The 26,501-nt window shown below is 29.5% G+C and overlaps 1 protein-coding gene across 19 annotated transcripts in view; it reads right to left on the bottom strand.

The window, feature by feature from the left end:
- Positions 1-1,604: 1,604 nt before the first annotated feature.
- Positions 1,605-26,501, bottom strand: part of LOC143079394 (uncharacterized) — an 81,338-nt gene continuing 56,441 nt past the window's right edge. For 15 of the 19 annotated variants that reach the window (XM_076254688.1, XM_076254693.1, XM_076254701.1 and 12 more), the window contains 19 exons: positions 25,862-26,104; positions 20,743-20,826; positions 19,206-19,289; positions 17,572-17,907; positions 16,910-17,077; positions 16,206-16,373; positions 15,665-15,748; positions 15,148-15,315; positions 14,526-14,609; positions 13,720-13,887; positions 12,748-12,920; positions 11,997-12,071; positions 11,556-11,649; positions 10,992-11,062; positions 10,568-10,670; positions 7,463-7,645; positions 6,149-6,178; positions 4,960-5,049; positions 1,605-3,511 (listed from right to left, as the gene is read on the bottom strand). In XM_076254688.1, the coding sequence (XP_076110803.1) occupies positions 3,401-3,511; positions 4,960-5,049; positions 6,149-6,178; positions 7,463-7,645; positions 10,568-10,670; positions 10,992-11,062; positions 11,556-11,649; positions 11,997-12,071; positions 12,748-12,920; positions 13,720-13,887; positions 14,526-14,609; positions 15,148-15,315; positions 15,665-15,748; positions 16,206-16,373; positions 16,910-17,077; positions 17,572-17,907; positions 19,206-19,289; positions 20,743-20,826; positions 25,862-26,104 (2,517 nt within the window). In that variant the 3' untranslated portion in view covers positions 1,605-3,400. Of the gene's footprint in view, positions 3,512-4,536; positions 4,561-4,959; positions 5,050-6,148; positions 6,179-6,985; positions 7,179-7,462; positions 7,646-10,567; positions 10,671-10,991; positions 11,063-11,555; positions 11,650-11,996; positions 12,072-12,747; positions 12,921-13,719; positions 13,888-14,525; positions 14,610-15,147; positions 15,316-15,664; positions 15,749-16,205; positions 16,374-16,909; positions 17,078-17,571; positions 17,908-19,205; positions 19,290-20,742; positions 20,827-25,861; positions 26,105-26,501 lie in introns of those variants that run through there. The other 4 variants (XM_076254695.1, XM_076254699.1, XM_076254690.1 and 1 more) reach the window with 4 other exon arrangements.

Genomic DNA, 26,501 nt, shown 5'->3' with positions numbered 1-26,501 from the left:
AACATTGAGGTTGATAAGTAATGTGGTCAATTTGATTGACAGTTTAGGAGGTTGGGCATTATAATTTAAGGTCCACCATGTCCCTGATTGTTTGGTGATAATGAAAGTTGTCAATCATACTACTATTGTATCAATACTCAATTACCTAATCAAAATGTTTTTTAAAAAAGCCTGCACATCAACACCCCTTAATTACATACATTCTTGAATGAACTGCTCCAAAAATATACCCATTTTTCAGTTTATATGTGTATTTTATGCACATACATGAGAACTATAGGGAACTATATTTCAGTGTGAATACATGCAGTAATAGTAGCTAACCTGTCGTGTTGTTAGGGAGGCAAGTGCCTAAGGAAAGATTTAGAACAAGTTCCAATCTTTCCAAAAATTGCCAAGTATTTATAATTAGTACATAAATTAAGGCAACAGAAGTATAACTGTTCGAATGCCATAAATCAATTGAGAGTAAACAAATCCTGGTTACAGACTAAAACTGAGGTAAACACATCAACTAAACTATAAGAGGAAAACACCAAAACAACAGGAACACTGAAGTGTAACAAAAAACCAAAACGACAATGCAACACACACAGAAACGAAATATAAGATAACTACTGCCATTTCCCGACTTTGTACAGAACATTTCAAGAAAAAATGGTGGGTAAAACCTGGTTTTGCAGCTAGCCAAACCTTGCACGTTTATGGCAATTTTAAATATAACACTAAAATGACAACATTACATGACAGAAGTTACAGGACTACAGTACAAATAAATGCAAGAACATTCAGGACAGAGAAATACACGAAATTACCTTCAACTTTATTCACAACTACAGACCTTGACATTTCAATTTGGTACAAAATTTTATTGTTAATGTGCTGATTGTTTGCTGTTTCATTAATGTTGTCTCATCTATTGCAGGATTACTTGTGTTTTATCATTGGTTGTAAAAATGATTATTTCAATAGGAATACACATTAAAGAAAACGAGCAAACACTGCTCCGTGTTTGAAATAAGGAGATGTAGTATGATTGTTAATTAGACAGCTTTCCACAAAGATTTTTAATGACATGTTTATAATTAACTATCAGCTGCTGCATGGTCTTTAACAATGAGCAAAACCTTTATCCTAGAATCAACCTATTAAAGGCTAGACATGACAAAATGTGAAACAATTCAAACAAGAATTGATTTCATTTATGATACAAATAAAACAGTTGCAAAGAGAACATAACTTATCAATCCATGCCAATGATACATAATAGGATTCGATTTTAAGTCAATACTGAAAAATGGATAAAAAAAATATTTACCCTGAAAAACTGAATGGTGTGAAACCTACAAATCAAAGGTTACTATAGAAAGATGGGTGGATGGATGTAGGTTTAATGTCCAGTGGCAAATTAAATGCATTTTCAAGACATCAACATCTTACTGTGATATGAATATGAATCGGCTATGAACTTGAAGACTAGCTGAGCAAGATTTTGAAAGTGCTAGTTCAAAAGGTAACAGTTCATTGGAATACATGTCATTCTTCCTATAGAAGTATGGACAGAAAATCAAATTGTTGCCAATTAGATGATAAAGAAGAAAAACTTTATTAGATTAGCTGGATCTAGCCAGAATTTAATTACCAATATAAAACAAATATATAATGAGACACAATGTCACACACTACAAATCTCATACGTCTACCAGACATCTACATAATCTATTTTACGTGTATGGGTAGACACTACTACCTCATACAAAATCACAGATAATAGCTTTAATGGTTTTGATACTCAGTCTTTTAACAAATAGTGGAATGACTACAGAACTGATTTAATGGATGACAAATCTTACTTTAATTTCTAAACTTTAATGTGAAGGGAGACAAATCTTACTTCAATTTCTGAACTTTTATGTAAAGGGAGACAAAACTTACTTAAATTTCTGAACTTTTATGTAAAGGGAGACAAATCTTACTTCAATTTCTGAACTTTTATGTAAAGGGAGACAAAAGTTAATTCAATTTCTTAACTTTTTCATGTTTCTTTTTTTACAAGTCATGGTAGATCTAAAAGAACCATGGCCTGATAATGGACATTGTTTATTTCAAAACCATTGGAAAGATATTTTTACTTATTGTTTGAAAAAATAAAAGATTTTTAATTTTTTTTTAATTATACAGTAAAATTTCTTGTCCTTATTTTCAGCTCTGTAGAAATAACACTATCTTCTATGACCTTTCTATCAATAAAAAAATATCAAACAAACGAAAAAGATGTAAATACTGGTGATCCATAATATTTGTAGCACCTAACAACCTTCTATTCTTAAATAATACAACATTCAAATGATTATCTACTGTTTCTCACTTTGAAAAATAATACAAGTTTATGTGGACATTATTTTGTGTGTAAATTTCTTATACAGATTCTAAATATACTAAAAAATCAATAAATCATGAAATTGATTTTAAAATGTTCCTACTGATTCTCATTTTTTTTTTAAATAAAATAAAAAATATGTGAACATAAGTTTCTCAAAATAGCTTGTAACTATAATACAAATCAATAAATCAAAAACTGATATTCAAAATTATCAATTATTAATATAATAATAAATGTTTGCAAAATAAAAAAAAAAGCTTAAATAATAGAATATAAATAAATAAAATTGTGAGAAATAAAAAACTGGAATTCTGTGACCCAAAAATAGTAAAATATTAAGAATACTGTTTAGGCAGGGAATAAGGAAATCCTAACATACAATGCTGATCTATATCATTAAATTTATCTATTTTCCCTTTTTCACAATAAAAATGGACAGCCTATATAATAAACTCTCATTAGTTAACAAATGAACCATTTAAAAAAAGGTTTTAAATTTTCAAATTCTAGACATTAGAGAAATTAAAGATTTGCTGCCTTATTATAAATGATAACAATTTCTCGATAAATGTTACAAATATCGGTAGAAGGAAAAACCCTAATTTAAGAACAATACCGATATTTCTGGTGTAGATTTGATCCCTTACCCAACTATGTTAACATGATAATCTACTTCCTTGTCTTGATAAACTGTCATGATTGAAACAAATATAACATAATATTCACAAACTATCATTTTAACTAATTTACCATATTTAAAGAACAAGGCAAACATGTTCCTAGTACATTATTTTTTTTCCCTCCATAAATATTTAAATTACAACAACGTGGTTAAGATATACATATACATGCTAAAATCTTTCTTTTTAAAAATAAATAATAAATTTTGGACGGCTTTCAGCACTTTGTTGTATGAACATATATAAATTGACAACTAAAAACTACTTTATCCATTTAAACAATAAATAAAAAGTTCCATGAATATAATGTGGACGGAATGACAATGAAGTGGATGGACTATCGTGGTCGGATGGGACTAGAGATGATACGGCTTTTCTCTAATTGTCCAGATAAGTCACGGACTTTGTCTGCCCAATAGTCACTACTCTGTTGTAGCTGTATAGATAACTGAAAATATAAAAACAAAAGAATTATGATACAAGTGTGAGGTTTAGCTAGCTATAAAACCAGGTTTCATCAACATTTCTACATAAGAAAATGTTAGTACCAAGTCAGAAATATGACAGTTTTTATCCATTTGTTTGAAGTGTTTAAGTTTTTAATTTTGCCATTTGATTAGAGACTTTCCGTTTAGAATTTTCCTCTGGATTTGGTACTTCCATAAAAAAAAACATTTAAGATTCAATTAAGCCACCATTAGGAAAATATTTTTTTAAACCAATTCATGTTTTCTTTTTTTTGTTTTTCTTTTTTAAAAGAGAGCAAACAAGTCTTCCTATAGGTTAGAATGTTGTCCTTATTAAATTTCAACAGGAAATTTCTACAAAAGCTGTAAAAAGTTGTAGCTTTGATAATCTTTTTTCTTTGATAAAATCTCATTTAATCCAAAGCCGACAACAGTTGACACTTCATGTGAAAAAGTGTTCTACAGAGACATTACCATTTGATGAATACAACTTTTGTGAAGATAAAGAGAGAATTTGAATGTTCAACAAAGTATGAATCTCCCATAAGCTTGCATAGAAATTTAAGCAAATCTGTGAAATACATTCAACTTTAATCCACAAGAATTGGTACCACAAAATAAATGAATCAACAGAATGTCAAGTTAGTCACATGCAGAATTAACACTATAATCATCTAGTCCACACATACTTAACACAAGTTATAACAAATATGTGTTAATTATTTCACATGCTTACATAATGCAAATATAGCTTGAATTAATAAAACCAAAACCAAACCAATATTTTTTGACTAATTAAGATTATAATCTAACAAAGTTGTTAAATTTCGTAAAAAAAAAAAAAAAGTTATAAAAACCAAACTAGTTAGTCAGCCATTCAGCTTGTTCTATCTTTTTGTAAAACCATGCAGCTGCACATATATTAGTTACAGAACTCATCAAACAAAAAGCAGGTTTGTCAATAGCAAATTAAAGCGATTATCTCCCTTGATTAAAAGAAACAAACCTATTCAAAACTGCTGGGATATCTCTGTTTCAAAAAGGAAACTTTCTGTCAGTAAACAAGTTAAAACCATTTACTAATTGATTCTTAACAAAAAAATGGCTTTTCCTTACTTTTTGTTAAAAGTTTTAAAATGTGATTTTTAAGTTTCAAACGCAATTAATGATTGTTATTTTTAACTGTGGTTTACTGCATTAATTCAATCAAATAAATTAAAAAAAAATCCTGTAGCGTGATTTTAAAAAATTGTTTTTTGGTTTTGAAGGATTAAACTATTGTTATACAAAGTGAATAATTATATCCACTATATCAAGACATAGGTCATGTAAATTTTGAATAAAATCAAATAACCACAAACCATGCTCTTTAATAAAGCTCTGATCATGGAATGTGAAATTAATTTTCAACTCATTATTATGTTATTACCTCTCCAACTCTTTGTATCCAGTAATTTTTATCTAAAGCCGCAGCGTCCGATATTCCTGCATCTTCAATACCTTTACTGTAGGCTTTTTGCTGAAATTAAATTTAACAAATTAGCAAATGAAAAAAAAACCAAAAAAACCCAACACATCTAAAAAATTGGTTTCTGTTTCTCAATTGCTATTTTTTTTTTTTTTTTGAAAATTCATGGTTTTTTGAAAAAAATATTTGGCTTGTTTTGTTTAGTAATATCTATCTACACAATTTTATGTCCTTCATGCAAAAATCAAACTACAAAATAACAAAATGCTATGAAAATTTTAAAATGTTATTCATAAAGTATTCTAAAAACTTTTATTTCAAGATAATTTTAACTCTACAAAGCTAAAATAATGATACAAAGCTATTCTATCCTGATATTTCTTAAGTTAGTCAGAGAAATCCACAAATTTTAGCAATGTTGTTTTAATTTTGACAATAAAGATTTGACAACTTGAGCAAACGATTTAAAAGTAATTTATTCTACTTTAAACACAATGATTATTGATTTTTTTTAAATATGAAACTTCTAATAATTATTTAAAATTTTGAGAAAACTAACTTTAAACCATTGCCATGTTTTACTATATGAAATAGCAAAAGGTGAAAAATATAAAAGAAGTCGAATTTCATATCTTTACTTGATTCATAGAATTCAAAAGACTCATTTATAATATATTTGATTATACAACTGATATACAATAGAAAATTCATAGATTTCCCAGACTCATATATAATACATGTATATTTATAAACATTTAAAATTTGACAAATATGTACACACCTCTCCCAATAACAGAAAATGAAGAAGAATGAATGAATTTGTTGATAAAAGAAAAGAGAGACAAGTCTAGAAACTTAGCTGTACAGAGCAATGTTAAAATCACTAAATGTTAATGTTCTTAAATCAAGTAGTTATCATAGTTTGTTTGAAAAATATTAGTGCATTGTTAGCAATGAAAACATTAGTTTTTTTCTTCAGAAAAGGCTTAAATATCACAGTATAACAATTCTCATTTATATGTATAGTTGTATTTAAGATAAAGCTACAAATAAAAGCATCTATTCTGTGATAAAGGTAAATGAGAAAAAGGAAAACTATTCTAAAGACTATGTAATGTCTGGGTAATACAAGAGTTGTGTCCCTTGTTACCTTATCAATATCTACATCAGTGGACCCCATCTGAAATGTGTACTTTAAATCAACATTTGCTTCATCTTATATTTTCTATGTAAGTTGTTCGTCAACTCTAGTTAAAACTTAAAATTAATCATGAGCATAAAATACAGCAGCATTTCTGTCACAGCTCTAAACAATAAATATCAACTCATCAACATTTCTAACATGACATCAAATTAAAGAAATACTGTTTTCAAATTGAATGAACTTGCTCCAAGGATTCTTTGAGAGGATATTTACCACATTGCTTTCCTATTGTAAATTGTGATTAACATCACACATATTATTTATTTCCCCATGTATCAAGATTTTTCAAGAAAGTTCTTGGCAAATAGATTTGATTTGATTTTTGGTGTTTTAACGCCACTTTTAAGCACCGCATTTAGGCTATTTCAAGGTGGCCAGTTTTTATTGGTGGAGGAAACCAGAGTGCCTGGAGAAAACCACTGACCTTTGAAAGTTGGCAAACAGAATTCAGATCCATAAACTACTGCCATAAGGGGGTTCATATAGCCTAGGTTTCACACAAAGGATTTAAAGTTATAGCTAGCACTCTAAAACATATTAAATGAAGCAAACAACTTGTGTTACGTTGCAAATCAATTATTAATCTACCAAAAAATAAAACAAAGAGAATATCAACACTGAAGAATGATTGTAAGTCCACAAATATTCACCAATCTGTTAAATAAGCCATTTCAATTTGCAGGAAATAAATGTTTGTGGACTTAAAGTTTTAAAAATGAAAAAGAAAGTTTTAAATATGATTTCACAAATGAATGATAATATGTAGTATGAATTACTGAAACCCCAATGTAAACATATAAACTTTATAAAATCTGAAACCAGAAATCCCAGTACATTATTTGTCCTAACCCTCATATTACTGTTAGTTGACTTTCACCCTAAGACACTCAAAGCTTACTAATGGGACTCTAGGACCTGCTGGACTAACACATGGACATGATGGTGACCGCCTATGGCCAAGTCTTGTCGGCCGGTTCTATTATTTGTGTATAACATAAGTTTAGCAATTTTGAAATGGAATAAGTACATCAAGAATTATTCTAGCTATGAGAAAAACAATCCTATAGTTGATACAATTTGTATTCCAGGAAAACAAAAACCACTAGATGTTGAAATCAGCTGACATGATTCGATCTTGAAATAACTTGAAAAAACCCAACTTTTAATTGGTAGAGCTCTGAATGAAGAGAGAATAATTAAAAACGGGTGCAAAATAAAAATAATAACAAAATCTAGTTTACAAAATCTTATTTTACATACCGGTTTTTCCTTTAAAGGTGAACTGTTTTCTATATGTAAATGCCTTCGAGCTTCCATCTGAGATTTTAAACTGTTAATTGTTTGTTCTTTACTTTCTATTTGAAGTTCTAAAGTTTGTCTAGAATGTATTTCTCTATCTAAATCATTCCTTAGTCGTTGATTTTCCTTTTGTAATGAACTCATCTGAAACAAACATAACCAATGTTACTTTAATAAACAGTTAAATATATATTTCAGATATACATACATTTCAAACTATCTCATCATGATTATAGGTTGGAATCTTTTCAAAACTACAATAACAATTACTTATACTGGAGTCAAAAACAAACTGCAAATTAAAAATAAAATTCAGACATTTTATCTTTCAAACCCTGGTTTGTAAAACTCAAAACACATAAAAACCTCAAAATATTTTTTTGAAAAATGCATGTTTAAAATGAAATGTATATGGAAAATTATATACGACCTTCATGCATTGTAAAATTAATTCACTGCGTAAAAAGTATGCTCATGACCATCAAAGAAAATTCAATAGTTAATTATTCCTGAAGAATTTGATTCCTTAGTTTGAAAACTTTACATAAAATTTGCAAATCGGATAATTACATGTACAGACCAAAGAAATACAGGTTGTCTCCCCTTAACTATAACACAATATATCTGGTTAAACAAGAGGCTCTCAAGAGCCTGAATCGCTCACCTTAATTCTTTTGGTTAAATCTCTCATCAATGATTATTTTGGCTTTTCAATTTATTTAAATGTTTTTTGGATCGTCCTATTTTCTTCAAAAGCCAAAAAAAATAATCATTTTCTCCTATGTTCTATTTTAGCCATAGGAGCTATGTTTCTTGACATACAAGGAAATAAAATATAAAATTTATACTAGATACTCTGAAACTCATTTAGCCTAAGTTTGGCTGAAATTGATACAGCAGTTTCAAAGGAGAAGATTTTTAAAAGTAAGTCAACATGATGAACAAATTGTGAAAAAAGTCTTTAAAGGGCAATAACTCCTTAAGGGGTCAATTGACAATTTTGGTCAAATTGACTTAATTGAAGATCTTACTTTGCTGAACATTATTGCTGTTTACAGTTTATTTCTATCTATAATTATATTCAAGATAATTAACAAAAACAGCAAAATTTCCTTAAAATTATCAATTCAGGGGCAGCAACCCAACAACAGGTTGTCTGATTCATCTGAAAATTTCAGGGCAGATAGATCTTGACCTGATAAACAATATTACCCAACGTCAGATTTGCTCTAAATGCTTTGGTTTTTGAGTTATAAGCCAAAAACTGCATTTGAACCCTATGTTCTATTTTTAGCAATGGCGACCATGTTTGTTGATAGATCATAACTTCGGATACAATTTACAAACTAGATACCCTAAGGAACATTCAGTTAAAGTTTGGAAGTATTTGGCCCAGTAGTTTCAGAGGAGAAGATTTTTGTAAAAGATTACTAAGATTTATGAAAAATGGTTAAAAATTGACTATAAAGGGCAATAACTCCTAAAGGGGTTAACTGACCATTTCCATCATGTTGACTTATTTGTAAATCTTACTTTGCTGAACATTATTGCTGTTTACAGTTTATCTCTATCTACAATAATATTCAAGATAATAACCAAAAACAGCAAAATTTCTTTAAAATTACCAATTCAGGGGCAGTAACCAAACAACAGGTTGTCTGATTCATCTGAAAATTTCAGGGCAGATAGATCTTGACCTGATAAACAATATTATCCATGTCAGATTTGCTCTAAATGCTTTGGTTTTTGAGTTATAAGCCAAAAACTGCATTTGACCCCTATGTTCTATTTTTAGCAATGGCGACCTTGTTTGTTGATAGATCATAACTTCGGATACAATTTACAAACTAGATACCCTAAGGAACATTCAGTTAAAGTTTGGAAGTATTTGGCCCAGTAGTTTCAGAGGAGAAGATTTTTGTAAAAGATTACTAAGATTTATGAAAAATGGTTAAAAATTGACTATAAAGGGCAATAACTCCTAAAGGGGTCAACTGACCATTTCCATCATGTTGACTTATTTGTAAATCTTACTTTGCTGAACATTATTGCTGTTTACAGTTTATCTCTATCTATAATAATATTCAAGATAATAACCAAAAACAGCAAAATTTCTTTAAAATTACCAATTCAGGGGCAGTAACCAAACAACAGGTTGTCTGATTCATCTGAAAATTTCAGGGCAGATAAGATCTTGACCTGATAAACAATATTATCCATGTCAGATTTGCTCTAAATGCTTTGGTTTTTGAGTTATAAGCCAAAAACTGCATTTGACCCCTATGTTCTATTTTTAGCAATGGCGACCATGTTTGTTGATAGATCACAACTTCGGATACAATTTACAAACTAAATACCCTAAGGAACATTCAGTTAAAGTTTGGAAGTATTTGGCCCAGTAGTTTCAGAGGAGAAGATTTTTGTAAAAGATTACTAAGATTTACGAAAAATGGTTAAAAATTGACTATAAAGGGCAATAACTCCTAAAGGGGTCACCTGACCATTTCCTCCATGCTGACTTATTTGTAAATCTTACTTTGCTGAACATTATTCCTGTTTACAGTTTATCTCTATCTATAATAATATTCAAGATAATAACCAAAAACAGCAAAATTTCCTTAAAATTACCAATTCAGTGGCAGTAACCAAACAACAGGTTGTCTGATTCATCTGAAAATTTCAGGGCAGATAGATCTTGACCTGATAAACAATATTACCCCATGTCAGATTTGCTCTAAATGCTTTGGTTTTTGAGTTATAAGCCAAAAACTGCATTTGACCCCTATGTTCTATTTTTAGCAATGGCGACCATGTTTGTTGATAGATCAAAACTTCGGATACAATTTATAAATAAGATACCCTAAGGAACATTCAGTTAAAGTTTGAAAGTATTTGGCCCAGTAGTTTCAGAGGAGAAGATTCTTGAAATAGTTTACGACGACGACAGACGACGGACGACGACGGACACCAAGTGATGGCATAAGCTCACTTGTCCCTTCGGGACAGGTGAGCTAAAAAGCTGATAAACCTATGATAAAGGTAATTTATGCTTTGACTATCTAGTACCTGTTGGTTAAGTTGTTGTATATTGTCCACATTAATCTTCAATCGACTATGTAAATCTTCAATTGTTGCTACTTTAGCTTGAAGTTCATGGTCCTGGTCACTTCTATATAACAAGAGGAAAATAAAATAAATATGTATCTTTATTTTTTATTTTTTTTAAATGTTATAGTGTATAGAATATAATCTCTTTTTATGCATATTGTTAGCACAAACATTTTATTGAACTTAAATTATTCAATATCCTTTTATTTATTTTCTCATATTATAACAATACTATCAAATGAGCTTCCTACTTTCTTTTTGAATTTACACAAATATCATGCACAAAAATAAACAAACATAATTCTTCTTTTGACTTCCTCAAAATGTCCAAGGCAATTAAATCAGGTTTCACAAAAATGTACAGTAGAATAAAGAAACTTACGCATTATCTTCCAGGCGATTTCTAAGTTGATTTAATACTACTTGTTGATGAGCTGAATGATTCTGTAAAGCCTGATAAAATATAAACATGACAAATTAATTAGGTTTATTTCTTTTATTCATATTTAGACAAATGAACTTTTCTTGTTTCTTATATAGATTAGACCGTTTGTTTTCCAGTTAGAATGGTTTTACACTGATCATTTTTAAGGCTCTTTATAGCTTGCTGTTTGGTGAGAGCCGAGTTAAAGGCTGTAATTTGACTTATAATGGTTTACTTTTACATATTATATATACATCTATTTGATGATTGAAAGAGGTATTTGAGCAACTATTAATAACTGAATATAATATGGAAGACCAATCTGAACTTTTACACATGACAAAATAAATGAATGTTTATAGAACTCCAGTTCTTTGAAACATGGTTTAGTCCAATTTCATTGAACACATTAATCCTATTCTCCAACCACTGTATTAAGGACCAAAACAATGACTTATACTGACGTATTGACAATGTTTTAGAGATGAGAGGGAAGTTTTTTCATCATAAATGTATAATTACCTTAAACTTGTCAGACTCATCTCTCCTTTCTTCTAATTCAATCTTTGCTTTATTGCTGAATTTCTGTAATTTGGTAACTTGCTCTAAAAGTTGTCTGAAAAACAAAATAATTATTAAATGACAGTTCTGTACTTTTTCAGAGGTCACTTTACTGCATATAACTGACAATGGCCTCTCTCCCTAGGCTGCAAAAACTTCCCCAATTCGGATGAATATAATTCATTTAAAAAACACCAAGATAATGAATGGAACTAAAATTTTCAAATATTTATTTTATTTTGGTAAACTGCACCAAGACTTCTACATAAATACCTACATTCTTCTTCCTAGGAAAATTTTAAGATGTAAAATGAACAAACTCAATGGTTTTCAATGGTTCTGAATATATATTCTTAGATACATAAACCTTTGAAGAAAAGTGAGAATATATAAAACACTTACTCTTTTTCAGCAGTGAGAGTCATAATGGCTTTACTTTGTTCTCTGATCTTCTTTCCAAGTTTCTCATTGGCAAGTCTAGTAAAAAATAAATATAACTTTCAAATAAACAATAAAACCTATAAAACTAACAGATTTATACACGGTCCATGTTTCACAATAATAAATACATACACTAATTTCTGATGTACAGTATACAAGTCTTTTTCAATCTTTAAATTATTTTTTTTGCCTTCAAATTTCACAATAATTTTATTCTGTCAAGAAGTAAAAAATGTCCACTGTTGAATAGCTTCATCATCATATCCTATTTAGTACACATAGCCTGAACATATGTTCATTGTAGAAATCCAGGCTTTCCCTTTGTGGATATTTTTGATCATTGTTTTATTTCCCTTGTGGTTGTTCCCAATGTTTCATTGGATTCCACCATTAATTTCATACAAATTACAAATTTTTATTTGTTTGCTTTAAGGTTTCCATAAACTGTCAGCATGCATAAAGGAACCAACAGGGTTATAAAAATATAATACTTTGAGGAAAGACAGACAAAACCAATTTCAAAATGAAAGTTGTCAGACAAAATAGATAAAGCTACACATTGAGCAACACAAATTCCACCAAATTCCACATGAGAATCCAGGTTATCTAGAAGGTATAGTAGTTCCTGCTCCACCAATGAAATATCAAGAAGCACATGACATAGAAAACTCTCAAATATTTTAATACTTCCCCATTCTACCAAATTACTTACTTTTGTTCCTGAACCCAGGTATTGACATTCTGAACAACTAGTTCACTCTCCTTGTGAAGCCTGTCACCATTTGACCTTGATTCTTCAAGGGCAACTCTCAGGCCTTGGATTTCATCATTTGCACTCCTGTAGTTGTGGTTCATTAACTCTAGTTGGTTCCTCATATTTTCACTCTGTAATACAAATTTTAATAGCATTTAAAAAATATGTATTATTCAGATAAAAAGGGTATACACATAAAAAGACAATTAGGATATTTGTAGGTATCATTACTGATGACATTTTTACTTACCCCTTCAATCAACATGTTTATGAAAAATTGACAGCCTGTGCATATAACAATTTAGTAATAAGGAATACGACTAATGGTATAACTCTTATTTTCTAATGAATACTTCAGAAATTATAAAAGTAATAGACAAACAAAAAATAAATTGTGTTAGAAAAATGTAACTATAGTATGAAATTCAAAACAGTGTAGCTGTGGCCATTGATTGACACATTAAAATCATTCATTGACTGGGACAATTTAGGTGAACGTTTGTATGTAACGACCAATGCTCACTATGTACTTTTTAAAGACACTTAAACTATGGGGTCACCAAAGGTTCTCAACACCTTAATAAAGTAATTCGAAAAATTAATCAGAAATAACACGATGTTTTGATTCATATCAATTATATAAATCAAAACATAAAGGTTATTCCTGATTAATTTTTCGAATTATTTTATAATTAAAGGCGTTAAGAAACCTTTGTTGACCCCACAGTTTAAATGTCTATCGTAGGTACGTCATGAACAGTGGTTGTTACAGACAAACGTTCACGTAAATTGTCCCAGTCAATGGATGATTTTGATGGGTCAATCAATGGCCACAGCTACACTGTTTTGAATTTCATACTATTTCAAAACACATTATCTACATTTACTCATTTTTTTCAAATTATTTTGTTCATAACACTAAGCACTGACCTCATCTAACTTAGCTTTATATTTCTCCTGTATATTACTAAGTTCTACTTTATACACCACTAATTCCTCCTCCTTAGCGGAGAACTCCTGTAGGCTCTGTCTATGTTTATCCTGACTGTTCAACAACTCCTGTTGGGTTTCCGAAAGTTTCATATCCATGTTCTGAAGCTAAAATAGAAATAAAAGTTTACAATGTTAAAATACAAGAACAATTCATCTCTTTCTAAACATATTGATTCAAGCAATTTTTCACACTATATATTTACCCTCATCTTCCATTACTGTAGTTTTCTAAGATAAAATTGATAATGGAAATGGGGATCTTGACAAGGAGACAACAACCTGACCAAAGAGCAGAAAACAGCATAAAGATGTTTGGTTTTTTTTTTTGTTAATAAAGTTGTATAATACAAATTAACAAATCAATGCATTTATTTATAATTGTGAACCATTTTCCACTGGCAAAAATATGAAATCTAGTTAAGGCGATTGCAAAACATTTATGAAGGAAATTCATAACTGATATCATCGACTGGGGGCTTATTATAATTTATAAATTTACAGTATATTTAAAAAATGCAAAATAATAGGATATTTCTCTTTGAATGGCCTTTTTTTTTTTTAAAGATCTATGACTTAGGAGCATCCTTATATACCCATTCTTATATCCTTAACTAACTTAAACTACAGCTGGTTGTAAATCTTACGAACTATTTTTAAATCTGACCTATCTTTGAAAACATGCCTGCTTTCCCTAATTCTGTGACATAAGAATTGATGAAGCTATAATTATTGATTTAAATTACCTCATCTTCAGATGCTCGGTTTATTTCCTGCAGTTTCCTCAGCTCGTTTGTCATTGATCTCATCTTTTCTTCATATTCACGGAGCTGTAAAGAGAAAGTCCATAAATCGTAAAGATTTAAATCTATTGATGCAGAGGAAATTACTATTATATTACATCATAGCTTAGATTTTAGAAAAAGATTTCACCGTTACAGAATCAATAATCAATAAACTCATTTCCTTTTCATGCTGAGATTTTCATTTTGTTTTCATGTACAGTTTGAAAAATGACACCTTTAAGCCCTTAAATACCTGTACAAAATCATTGGAAGCGATATATATTAAAATAAGATTGACATGCATGCTTACAGCTTATTGACCAAATAATGATACTGTGATTTCATTATTATTTGTTGGATTCCAATTTTTGTGGATGTCATGGTTACCCAGGAAAGACAAATTCCAATCGAATCATAAATTTTCAATTAAATTGTATAAAGACTTTGACAAAACCATGAATCAAATATCTACCAAAATGCAAGTTTCCACTAATCCATGAAAGTTAGTACCCACAAAAATAAATAAATTCACAGTAATAGATTTTTTTCTTAAAAATTATCTTTAACTAGTCATCAATAGTACCTCTTCTGTGATCGCCATGTTTTGTTGCTGAGATTTGTGAAGATCGGTTTTGAGTGCTGCCAACTGTCTAGAATTCTCTGACAACTGGTCCATGGATTCCTTGTGATGACCTTGAACTGTGGTTAATTGAACTTTGAGGTCATGTGTTCTCTGTTCCTGGTCCATTAACTGTAAAAATTCAAAACATGACAATAGAAAACAATCCTTTTTACATTTATTACTATTTAATATCAGATTCAATAATTCTTACTGCTAGATGTGTAAATTCAATAAAGTTTCATAACTCTAGAACAAGAATTGAAAATCATTAAAACTGAAGAGCCTATTATAATTTTCTGTATTTAAAGATCATAAAAAATCATGAGGTTTGGTCCAAGCAATTCTTAATAATAATAGAACTATAAAAAAATAAGTAATATAGTCTGACAAAAGTATATTCTTGTATGAAGAAATACTTAAAGAAAGTTCAGAAATGTAGTTTTTTTTAACACTTTTAGTAGCTATGATGATAACTTACATCAGCATGTGCCCTCCTATACTGTTCTTGTGTTTTCTCATATTCAGCCTGAATCTGTGCCAGTGTTTCTTCATATCTTTCAATCTGTAATTCATAAATAAGCATTACTTTTAGGGCAAAAATCCAGTATTAGAGTGGACATGTATATAACTTACAGAATTGTCAGGTAAACCAGATACTGCTGTTACCCTATCATCAACTGATTGTTTATTGCAACAGAAGAATTCTATGCAGGGTATCAGTTACAAGTTTTCAACTACTTTTTTGTTTGATTGTTTCGTGTATGTCTCCACTAACGTCAACCATTTCAAATACTGTTGCTGATATACCTTGAAATTGTTTGGCAAAGCAATAAGATAAGGATGTCACTCAATCAGCTACAACCAGACAGATAAGGGATTTTTTTCTTTGTAACTAAGGTACCATTATATAAATCAAATTAAATTCCTTATAAGTTTTTTAAAAACTATTGGATTGATTAAGAAACATCATTCAATCAATCTAGTGTAAACAAATTTGTGTTCTAGATTTTGACCCCTACCTCTTGTGCATGATGATGAGACTGTTTCTGAGCAGTCTGTAAGTTCATCTTAGCTACTCTCAACTGTCCTTCCCTCTCTGCTAACTCCTCCTTTAATGCCCTTTGTCTCTGTTGTAAGGATTCAATTTCCCCTCGGAGCTTGCTGATTAAATCATCTTTTTCTTTAATCTGTAATTTGTAATAAAAAAACCTTCATATCAACATTGGAAGACTGTTAATTCATTTCCTGAAATGACCATATCTTTTTATATAACTTTATTCTTCTCTATTCTAAAATAAAATTTTGCTTCATAAAATTTTCCCTTCACTGTCTTACTTAGACATACAGCATCTTTATCAGATAATCATTAGGAATACACTTTGGTATAAACCAATGCTTCTACAAGTGCTTACTAAAACAATAAATACCAATATTAGAGCATAACATATTCAAGTCTCAACCAGGTTTTCTTGAAACTGGTATATTTTATCTGAACAAATGCAGGTGTTGAATGACATAGTCCTTAGCTTTAACATATTTGACTCAGACTTAAAATGCACATCCTCTAAAACATTTTGTTTCACACAGCTTTTGATAGTCTTAAAGAACTGACTAATTTAGGGATTATTTTAACCCTGAATGATGCATGCAGTAATTATTCCATGATTCAAGTCTTGATTGGTAACTGCACAACAATTATTTCATATTTTGAAACCTGACTTACATGATTAGTGAGATCCTGAACTGATTTGTTATAGTTGTCAATGTCCTCCTGTAGATCAGAATTGATTTTCTTGGCCTGATTATATTGTCTGGCAGTTTCTTGGTGACGTTCTCGTTCAGCTCTCAATTCTTGTTGAAGCTGAGTTAAAATCTGATCTTGTTGTTCAACCTATGTTGGAAAAATAAAATTAGAATATTTTTTCAAAGTAAATATCATATGCATTATACATTTGTACCCAAATCCCAATGTAGTGGAAATTTTTCAAACCAGTCAAATTTGGTTCTATTGTACATGTATGCATTCTGATGTGAGATTATCTGGTAATGTTTAAATCCATTTTTATAATCTACTTCTGTTTTAGTCCAATGTTTCAAAGAAAACCTAATATGCAATTTAGTAAAATGAAACATTTGTACATATAATTCATTATTAATTTACAATCCAAGTTTTGTACTGCTTAGAATCTATACTGCATTCCCTTGATGTCAATATTTGCAACTTTTGTTATCTCTTAAAGCATTTGTACTCCTCAGGTGCAGGTATTGTTATGAACAAGAAGAAAAATACATGAATCTGAAGTATATAATTCTTACCCTGCTTCAATATACTTTTAAAAATTGTTACATCCTAATAATTTTTTAAGAACCAATGAGTTAACATACCTGTTCTGACAACATTTTCTCCTGTTCCCTGGATCCCTCCAACTCCACCTCTAACTTATGAGCCTGTTGTTTATAAGCCATTCCCTCTTGGACAGTAGCATGATGCTCTTCTTTGACCTTCACCATGTCTTTACGTAACTTATCAATAATGGTTTTCTGCTCAATGATTTCTTCTTCGAAACTTGTGCTACGTTCCCGTAGCGTCTTAACTTCCATCTGCAACTTCCTGTTGACCTGTTCATGCCGGACGACCTCGGTCACACGCTGACTTAATTGATCCTGAGTGGTCTGTAGAGATTGTTCCATCAACATCAACTTCTCTTCATGATGGGCCAACTAAATATATCAACATGTAATTTATCAGTAATAGTCATATAGTAATAAATATAAGAAGATGTGGTATGAATACCAATGAGACAACTCTCCATTTAAGTCACAATGTGTTAAAAGTTAAATTTTATAGGTCAAAGTATGGCCTTCAACACATGTCTTAGCTCAGGATGAACAGCAAACTATAAAGAGCCTATACATAAAAATAATCATGGGACTCAGCATTATTGTATGCACACTACAAAGTTTGGGTGTACAAAAACTAAAATATGAATTACAAAATAAATATTTATTAATTGAAAGATCTAATTGAAGATCAATTGTTTTTTAGGTTGCTTGGCTTACTGTGGTCAAGCCTAAGAAAAGAGCAATTTTAAAGAAAAGTTGAGCTAAAATTTTAACTAATTTCCAATGCTTTCAACTTTTACAGTCAAAGCACTAATGTACCCAACTTCTCTGTCACTCCTATAAACTTAACCCCTGGTTGATTTATTTTACCAATTATTGATATTCTTGAGATGAAATTTTACTACTTTGAAATTTTGAACTACACTGAATGCTCTTTCTTTCTTGCATCCTACTTTTTGGTATTACATTTTAACACTTTGTGTGGGTCTTTTTTATTTCCAATTTATTAATGATAACTATCTTGACCCATGGTGATACAGACGGTTTCTGTTTTCTAGTCTGCCCTTGATGTCGTTTTTACATCAATTATTCATGTAAAAAATTTGTTTGAACAACCCTTTAAATCTATCTGTGTTCTAAATGTGTTGTAATTAAAAATAATCAATTCTAATTCTATTTCAAATAACGCTTAATTTCAGTAATTTTCTGTCAATTTCAAAAGATGCTATCATTTTCGAATCAATTTCAAAGTATGCTATCATTTTCTGATCAATTCGTTTACATAAAACATGTGATAACAAGTAATATGTAATTTTTTTAAAGTGATTTTATCTTTCTGAAGATTGAATCTTTTAAGCAGATATCTAATTAATCTATTCTCAACACAAAAAACATATCGTTCAATATATGAATTATACTTTAAATAATTGAATCTTTTCAACAGATATCTAATAAAACTATTCTTAATACAAAAAAAAACATATCATTTAATTATACTTAACAAAACACTGTTTCCTATTTTAGAATTGAATACCAGATTAAAGTGTCAAATATAATTTTACTGAGATAAAAACGATAGAGTTTAAAAAAAAACTGGATAATTGATGACTTTTATTCCAATTACAGCGTATAATTCATATCAGACAATAAGATATAGGAACCATCAGTGTATTTACCTCTTGGGCACAATCTTTATACTGTGCTCTGGCTTCTGAGAGGTCATTTTTAACGTGGTCTACCTCTTGCTGTAGCTCTGATACCTACAAATAGTACAAACTTTTATTGATTTTCATATAAGAAGTACTCTTTCCAGAAATAATAATTATGTTTCAGTTAAAATTGTATTCTTATTACACCTTTTGAAATTTCTGAAAAATTGCTACCATCAGTTTTTTCTCAAATCAAATAATTGCTATATAGATGTGAAAAAAAGAGGCAAATTTTCTAATTTATCTAGTCTCCAACTCATAAAAGCTTCATAATGACACTAAAGTACAGTTTATCAAACATATCAAATTATTAAAATTATCTATTTGTGAATGTTCTCAATAAAAACTAGACCAAATTGGCAAAACTAACAAAATTAACATCATTTAATTTACTAGAGTTCCAATACATATATAATCAAACAATTGTGTTTCTCAACATTAAACAAGATTAATTTTATTCATAAACGTTTAATGAATTGAATAAAATTAAATACGTTTAAAATTAAATGAAATAAATTTTTGACAACAATGAACATATTTGTTCCTAGGTGAGAGTGTATTTATCACAGTTTATTACATTGCCGTCAATTCTATGTAATCCAGTGTACGCATTATATCACTCATAATAAAAGTACTATCTACTAAGATTATAACGACTTTGATCACTTGTCAAAACGCATGCTTTATAACCCCTTTCTTCAGCATGTCTTCTTATCTTTTTTAATCCTTAATACAAACTGATATGCTTTTCTATTGACTTGAAATATCTTGAAAGAAAATTTTAATTTAAACATTTAGCATTTATGGCCAATGTTTATGTTAAGGAATAAAAATTTACTTCACATTAAAATTATATACAAAAAGATATTGTGTTTTCGATTCAGTTGTTCTTTATACTTTATAACTTTTGAAGTACTTCTAAATGTACAGTTACTTTGCAACTCAAAAGAAAGACCCAGGAATTTATATGGTAAAGTAAATCTAAAACTGGACCAATAATTGCATTATTACCAGGAACTGAATCTTTGTTATATGAATAAATAAGAAACAGAAATTGAAATTTATATTCTTAAATAACACTATTAATTTTCATGCTTAAAAGGGTTTCATATGTATGATCAAACCTAGAAAAATTATGATTAATTGTACCATTATCAGCTATGTATAAATGCATTAAAGAGAAATCAATTAGAAACTGAATTAGCAGGGGCAATTTCTCTTACGAAATTGTCTGATGATAAAACTAAGACAGAATTATAAAGTATAGTTACACATGCATTATTGCATGTTCAAATTAACAAATGACAGCAGGTATTGAGACAGAAATTGGTTAGAAAATCCAAACAAATCTTATAGTAATTCCAAAGAGATCTGATCTTCCTTATAATGTAGACCTTAGGTTTAAAGACTGATCTTAATTTCAAATTCACCCTTGGAAAAAAATAGGAAAAATACTTTCAATTAAAAAATGCCAAAAATGACGCCTATATATATATTGTCTTACCTGATTTTCAGCTCTCTGTTTTGACGACTGTAGATGATTATTCTCTAGTCTCAGATCTTTAATGTTAGCCTCATGTTTCTCTATCTGTAAAAGTGCATTTTCATACTCTCTTATAGTCATTTCCATACCAAAGTTTAATCCACTAGAATCATGATGGACACTATCAGACAGGATACCGTACCGCCTGTCCATTTGATTTAAAGCTGTTGTGTAAGGGTAAGCCATTTCTCAGTCTATTTTTTTTATTTAAATTTAACACTCAAAAATACTATTTAAAAATGCCATATTTATAAAGTAAATTCAATTTCAAAACATCGTCATTTTGAGTCACTTATTCCATCTATGAACTTTCATACTGCCTTTTCAATTAGTACCAAAATGTTTTAATTTGCACATTTCTAACCCACATATTAGAAAAATTGTTCACAAGCTTTTCTTAGTTATAAATAGACACTTTTGCATTATTTTTTTTTTTCTCTCACTTTCCAATTATGAAATTAATACAAGTATTCCTGCACACAAATAAATGTTAAATCGCACAGTATGGAACTTCCAATATTAATCGACCAAAGTCACTGATGCATAACAAACTGTCATCTAATTTTTTTTTTACCTGAACAAGTCAGGTAACACTAACACCTATACAGTTGTTAATTAAAAATGTCAACACGTACTTAGTGTTCAAATTGTAAACTGTTAAAAGTAATTGTGATTTAACTTCAATTTACAGGTACTGTTATATTAATTCCTCAAATACCAATTAAAAGACAGCTAGCTAGCTATAGGAACTGGGTGTATTTCCTAATCATTCAATAAAAGGTTATCAAAACAGTTTCATATCCAATTCAAATTTGAACATTTAATTTCCTTTCACAGCAAGTATCCACAAATGATTTTAAACAATTGATTTTTTTCAGAATTTAATGTCGATTTTAACCTATCCATACTATTTACAAAAAGCTTTAAATATCATATCTCTGTCCATGCAAATATTATCGTAGAATTAACCTGGATTCCGCCAGTACCGACTTCAAACATCAGGCACGAACAGATTAATCAAATATAAAAGAAATCCATGACAAAAAGGTTATCACAGGAATACTTTGAGCTCCACTTTAATCCAGAAAATTAAATTCTGACATTTTCAATTTTGATAATCTACAATTCCATAGAATGATAGTTTGTCAAGCCGATTCACTGGAAACTTGACAGCTTAAGATTCCATCAATATTGATAATAGCAATTCCTTTTCATTGATAAATGAACACAAAATCCTTCGAAGGAAGTAAAAAAACTTGATGCTGTAATATTCTTTATTCCTATCATCCTGAGAACCATAGACTATCAATTCGTCTTACAAATCAACACTAAATAGAATCTATTGTAGATAGCGATGCAATCGCACTAATCCCAGTAACAAAAGATGCAACTGTTACAACAAAAATCAATGTTATCTGATCTATATGTCACATATCAGAGCACTCATATGAATAAAAGAGCGGTAAAGGGCAAATCAGATATACACCAATACAATATTTAAAGACCCTAGATGAATTTTTACTTATCATAGTACATGAATAACATTTTCTATAGAACTTATTGACGACCTTCCAAAAGGAAGGTTGTAATTTTACGGCAACTATAAAAGAATCTATTCACAAACTTAAAGATGGTTCTGTAGTTTAACAAACACGTCCAAACAAAGATTATCGTAAGTGAGAAAAGACCTGGAATTTTAATTTCCATTTAAATGTTACCGTTCTGTTACATTAATTTCAAATCATCTTTATTAATGCTTATTACTCACGGTCAACTTTTTATATTCAGCGAAATAGATACATACAATTAAATTTGTAAAAATCGAAGTTACAGTAATTTAATGTTATTTAAAATCAAAATTGATAATGGCTTTGAGAACACAACTCATTTTCCTAAGTTATTAAGTCAATCTTTTATGCTTAAGCTAAAAGCTATATATCATTTAAATGAAAATATATCGTTATCTAGTCCTTAATGAATTAAAAATGTCTTTTAAAAAGTACTCTAAAACAGTTTAAAGTTTTAAAATACAATTACATTTACTGTATATCATGTTTTATGACTGTTTTAAACATTCATATGAAAATCTTCCAAACTTTAAATTCAAATTTTTATTTTATTTTATTTTTTTCAAGGGGGTGGGGGGTTGTACATTATCACCAAAATCTTAAGTCTGTCATATTCTATCGAAAAACAGTCCAGGTTTAAACGTGAACAAATATATAAATCATACTTAAGCCTTATAAAATTCAAATTTCAGGACCTATAAAATCTGCAATTCCACTTAAAGATCAAACAACTACCAAGTTGCTAAAATCAAACACTTAAACTTTAATACTAACTGTACACAATATAACTGCAATGTTTGAAGATTTGAAGGTTTTAACGATGGCAAACATTTCGTATAAATCAGACACCTTGATAGGGGAAGTCAATAAATTCTTGTAACATTTAAATTTTAAACACCTACATGGAAGTTTGGCTCATACCGAATTAAATAATTTGTAATTACTACTGGGACATTGTAGTACTGTACTAATCTCATTACTTATGGTGTAATAAACTTATTAATTCTCATAATTAAACAACAATAAAATTAGATTTCCCATGTATTTTGTTTATTTTTGAATTATAGTGATCTATATCTCATATTGTTTTTGTGTCATATGTCAAATGTTCTCTTTTAATTAATTGGTTTATTTAAAATGGGGAAGTTTCCCAGCTTGTCATATCGAAGTTATTAGGATAAAAATGATGACATATTGTTTCAACATACAATGATTATTTATATTCAAACCGATCAATTAATTAAAAGTATAAAACTTCTTATCCACTCTCAGGTGTAAACAACTGCTTTAGACCAGTAGAAATTAACACACTGAGACATATGACATTAACAATTGATTTAGAAATAAATAGTTTTGGCCTTTACACCCTAGAAGCACAAAAAGACCTACATGGAACATGTGAAATATGTGATATATAAAATGAACACAAATGAATTTCAAGGAGACTGGACAGGATTCTAGAAACAGCAAAATTAGCCTGCTCTTTTTTATGACTACCAAAGTGAGAGCTTTTAAGGTTTCACCTTCTTATGCTTTAGGCCCAGGTTTTTTGTATAAATGTAGAACTAATTTGGATGATGGTATCCCCTATCTGTCCCTCTACTGATCTATGGATAGAGCTAATAATCAATATAAGACTAAATATGGCATTAGGAAAATGGAATCAAAACTGTACTAAACTGCAAGATAATATTCTTAAAACTTAATATTCATATAAACTGAAAAACTCAGGTTAATCTCTGTAGCATTTTAAAATAATTGAACAAAAAATTAAAGCATTCAGCCATGTATTATACATCATATAAGTGATAAAAAGAGAGAGAAGCTGACCCACTTCAAAAACTATATCTAATCAAACCTTTAATAAATTCTAACTGTTTATAATATAATAATTATATTAATAAAAACTTGAACTATTTTATTTGTAATATCCAAATAAAGACAATATACACTTTAATTTTAAAATAGCAAATGCTTGACATTTAGTTTATATTTGTTGTATCCAGATAAGGACAATATCCATTTTAGATTTAATTTTCACTATTCTAAGTTTAAGTACACAAATGATAGAATTTCACTTGAACTATTCCACACAGTGATTTTAAATATTATCACTTCGTGTTATCTATAGTAAACCAGCAGGTCATTTAAAATAGCCATTGACAATTAGGTAACATGTTACTACAAGTTACAGGAAGAGGGAAAACTTTGATCATGGTTCAGGGCAGGTTTATACTTGCATTGCAATCAATAATAAAATAAAATAGAGTTATTTCCCTTTATTGACAATTATAGACAGAAAAGATTTACCTCCCTTTTTGTTAGACAAATGTTGATTTAAAAAAAAATCAAAAATCTTTTATCCTTTTTATTTAGAAAGCATCCTCTTATCTTACCATATCTTATTATTATCTATCAGACACACATCTAAATTCAATTGTATATAAATTTCTATTACTTTTTCATTGATAATTGTTTACTTTATGTCCAGTGGAAAATGATTGGAATGATAGGAAATTTGGAATGCCACTGGAGCATGAGGACTTAGTTTATAATGACAGAAATTAAACTATCTTATTTTGCAACAGTATAAAGGCATATTTAGAAAGTATTTTGTGTTTCAAATTTGATAATATGTCTCAGAATTAAAAGTCTCACTGCAACTGTGGACCAATTACTCTGATTTGCCCAATAAACAGTTTTTATTAATAAAATTGTTGAAAATATTGAGTTTATGAATAGAAAACATGTATATAAATGTATGAACTAATGTTATATTTTACTATACATCAATGAACATTGATCAACAAATTATTTCAAAACCAAATTTAAGCAATCACATTCTTGGCAAAAGACATACAACAAATATCGATAGAAATTACTGTGATGTTACAATTTTTAACCAAAAAATCCCTAACCGGAGTTTTCCAATAAATCTGTTTTCAACTTGATGTTACCACCTTAAGGGACGACATCAAAAGATCAATATAAGAAAAAAAACTTAATTCAAATAGTTTGGGGGTGGGGTTTGAACAGCTGCAAGATTTGGTTATCCGACATTGATTTTTACATATATCCATATGGGTCAATCAATTTTTCCCAAATTAAGTTAAGAGGGGGGGTCAGTGAAAAAACTATGTGAATTAAGTAGGTTTTTTTATCTTCATTGAACTTTTGATGTTGTCCCTAAACCAAAACTTTTAACATGATACAGGGAAGACTGACCAACAGACAGACAGGAATACATAATGTCCCCATCTAACTTAGTAGGAGTTAAGGAAAACCAATAAATCATATTACAGACACCACTTCATCAAGAACACAATGGATAAAAATTAACTTATCATCTTTATTTACCCTCAAGATAAAATCTATTAAAAAGTCTAAATAAAAAAAAAGATTGCCAATGAGACAACTCTCCACAAGAGGCCAAATGTCACAGAAATTAACAACTATATGTCACCATACAGCCTTCAGCAATGAGCAAAGCCTATTTCATTAAGTATGCTTACCTCCTCCATCTTGTTTACGATGTCATCTCTACAAGATTTAATGTCAGCCTCATTCTGTTTCAGTTGATCTTCTCTTCGGTTAAGTTCCTGTTCTAAGGCTTGACCTCTAGCCTGGGTTTGGTGAAGGGCAGATTCAAGGGTAGATAACTGTTCAGACATGTTATTAGTATCGTGTTTATGACGTTGATGAGAGCTGGCAAGATTTAACTGAAGCTGCTGAATACTCTGTTCTAATCTGTCAATCTGTAATAAAGATATTTTGTTAGCTACAAGTAAACATATGCTGCCAAAAAGTTTAAATCAGCCATAAAATTTAAAATATAAGGCTTAAATTACTTTTTTGTCCTGCTTAAAGTTGTGCAAGTTATTTTGAAGACATTCCAAATGTTTTAAATACACTATATTGGCAAACAAGCCAATCAATATGTTCCTTAAAATATGATCTACAACAAAGATTTGCAGATTTGACCATTACTTTTGGCAATATCAAGTTTCAAAAAAACCTCTCAGGAGTGAATAAGAGCAAAAGATATCTTGTGATTGGTTTAAAATTCAAAATCTGGAGATTTATAAAAAAAAAAAAAAACTAGATAAGAACTAAACTGAAAAACAAGTGAAGTCATATACAGACTGAAAACTG

The sequence above is a fragment of the Mytilus galloprovincialis genome, chromosome 6, assembly GCF_965363235.1.
Source record: "Mytilus galloprovincialis chromosome 6, xbMytGall1.hap1.1, whole genome shotgun sequence".
Classification (NCBI taxonomy): Eukaryota; Metazoa; Mollusca; class Bivalvia; order Mytilida; family Mytilidae; genus Mytilus; species Mytilus galloprovincialis.
Note: the sequence above shows the minus strand (reverse complement) of the source record. Positions and strands in the feature narration are given on the sequence as shown.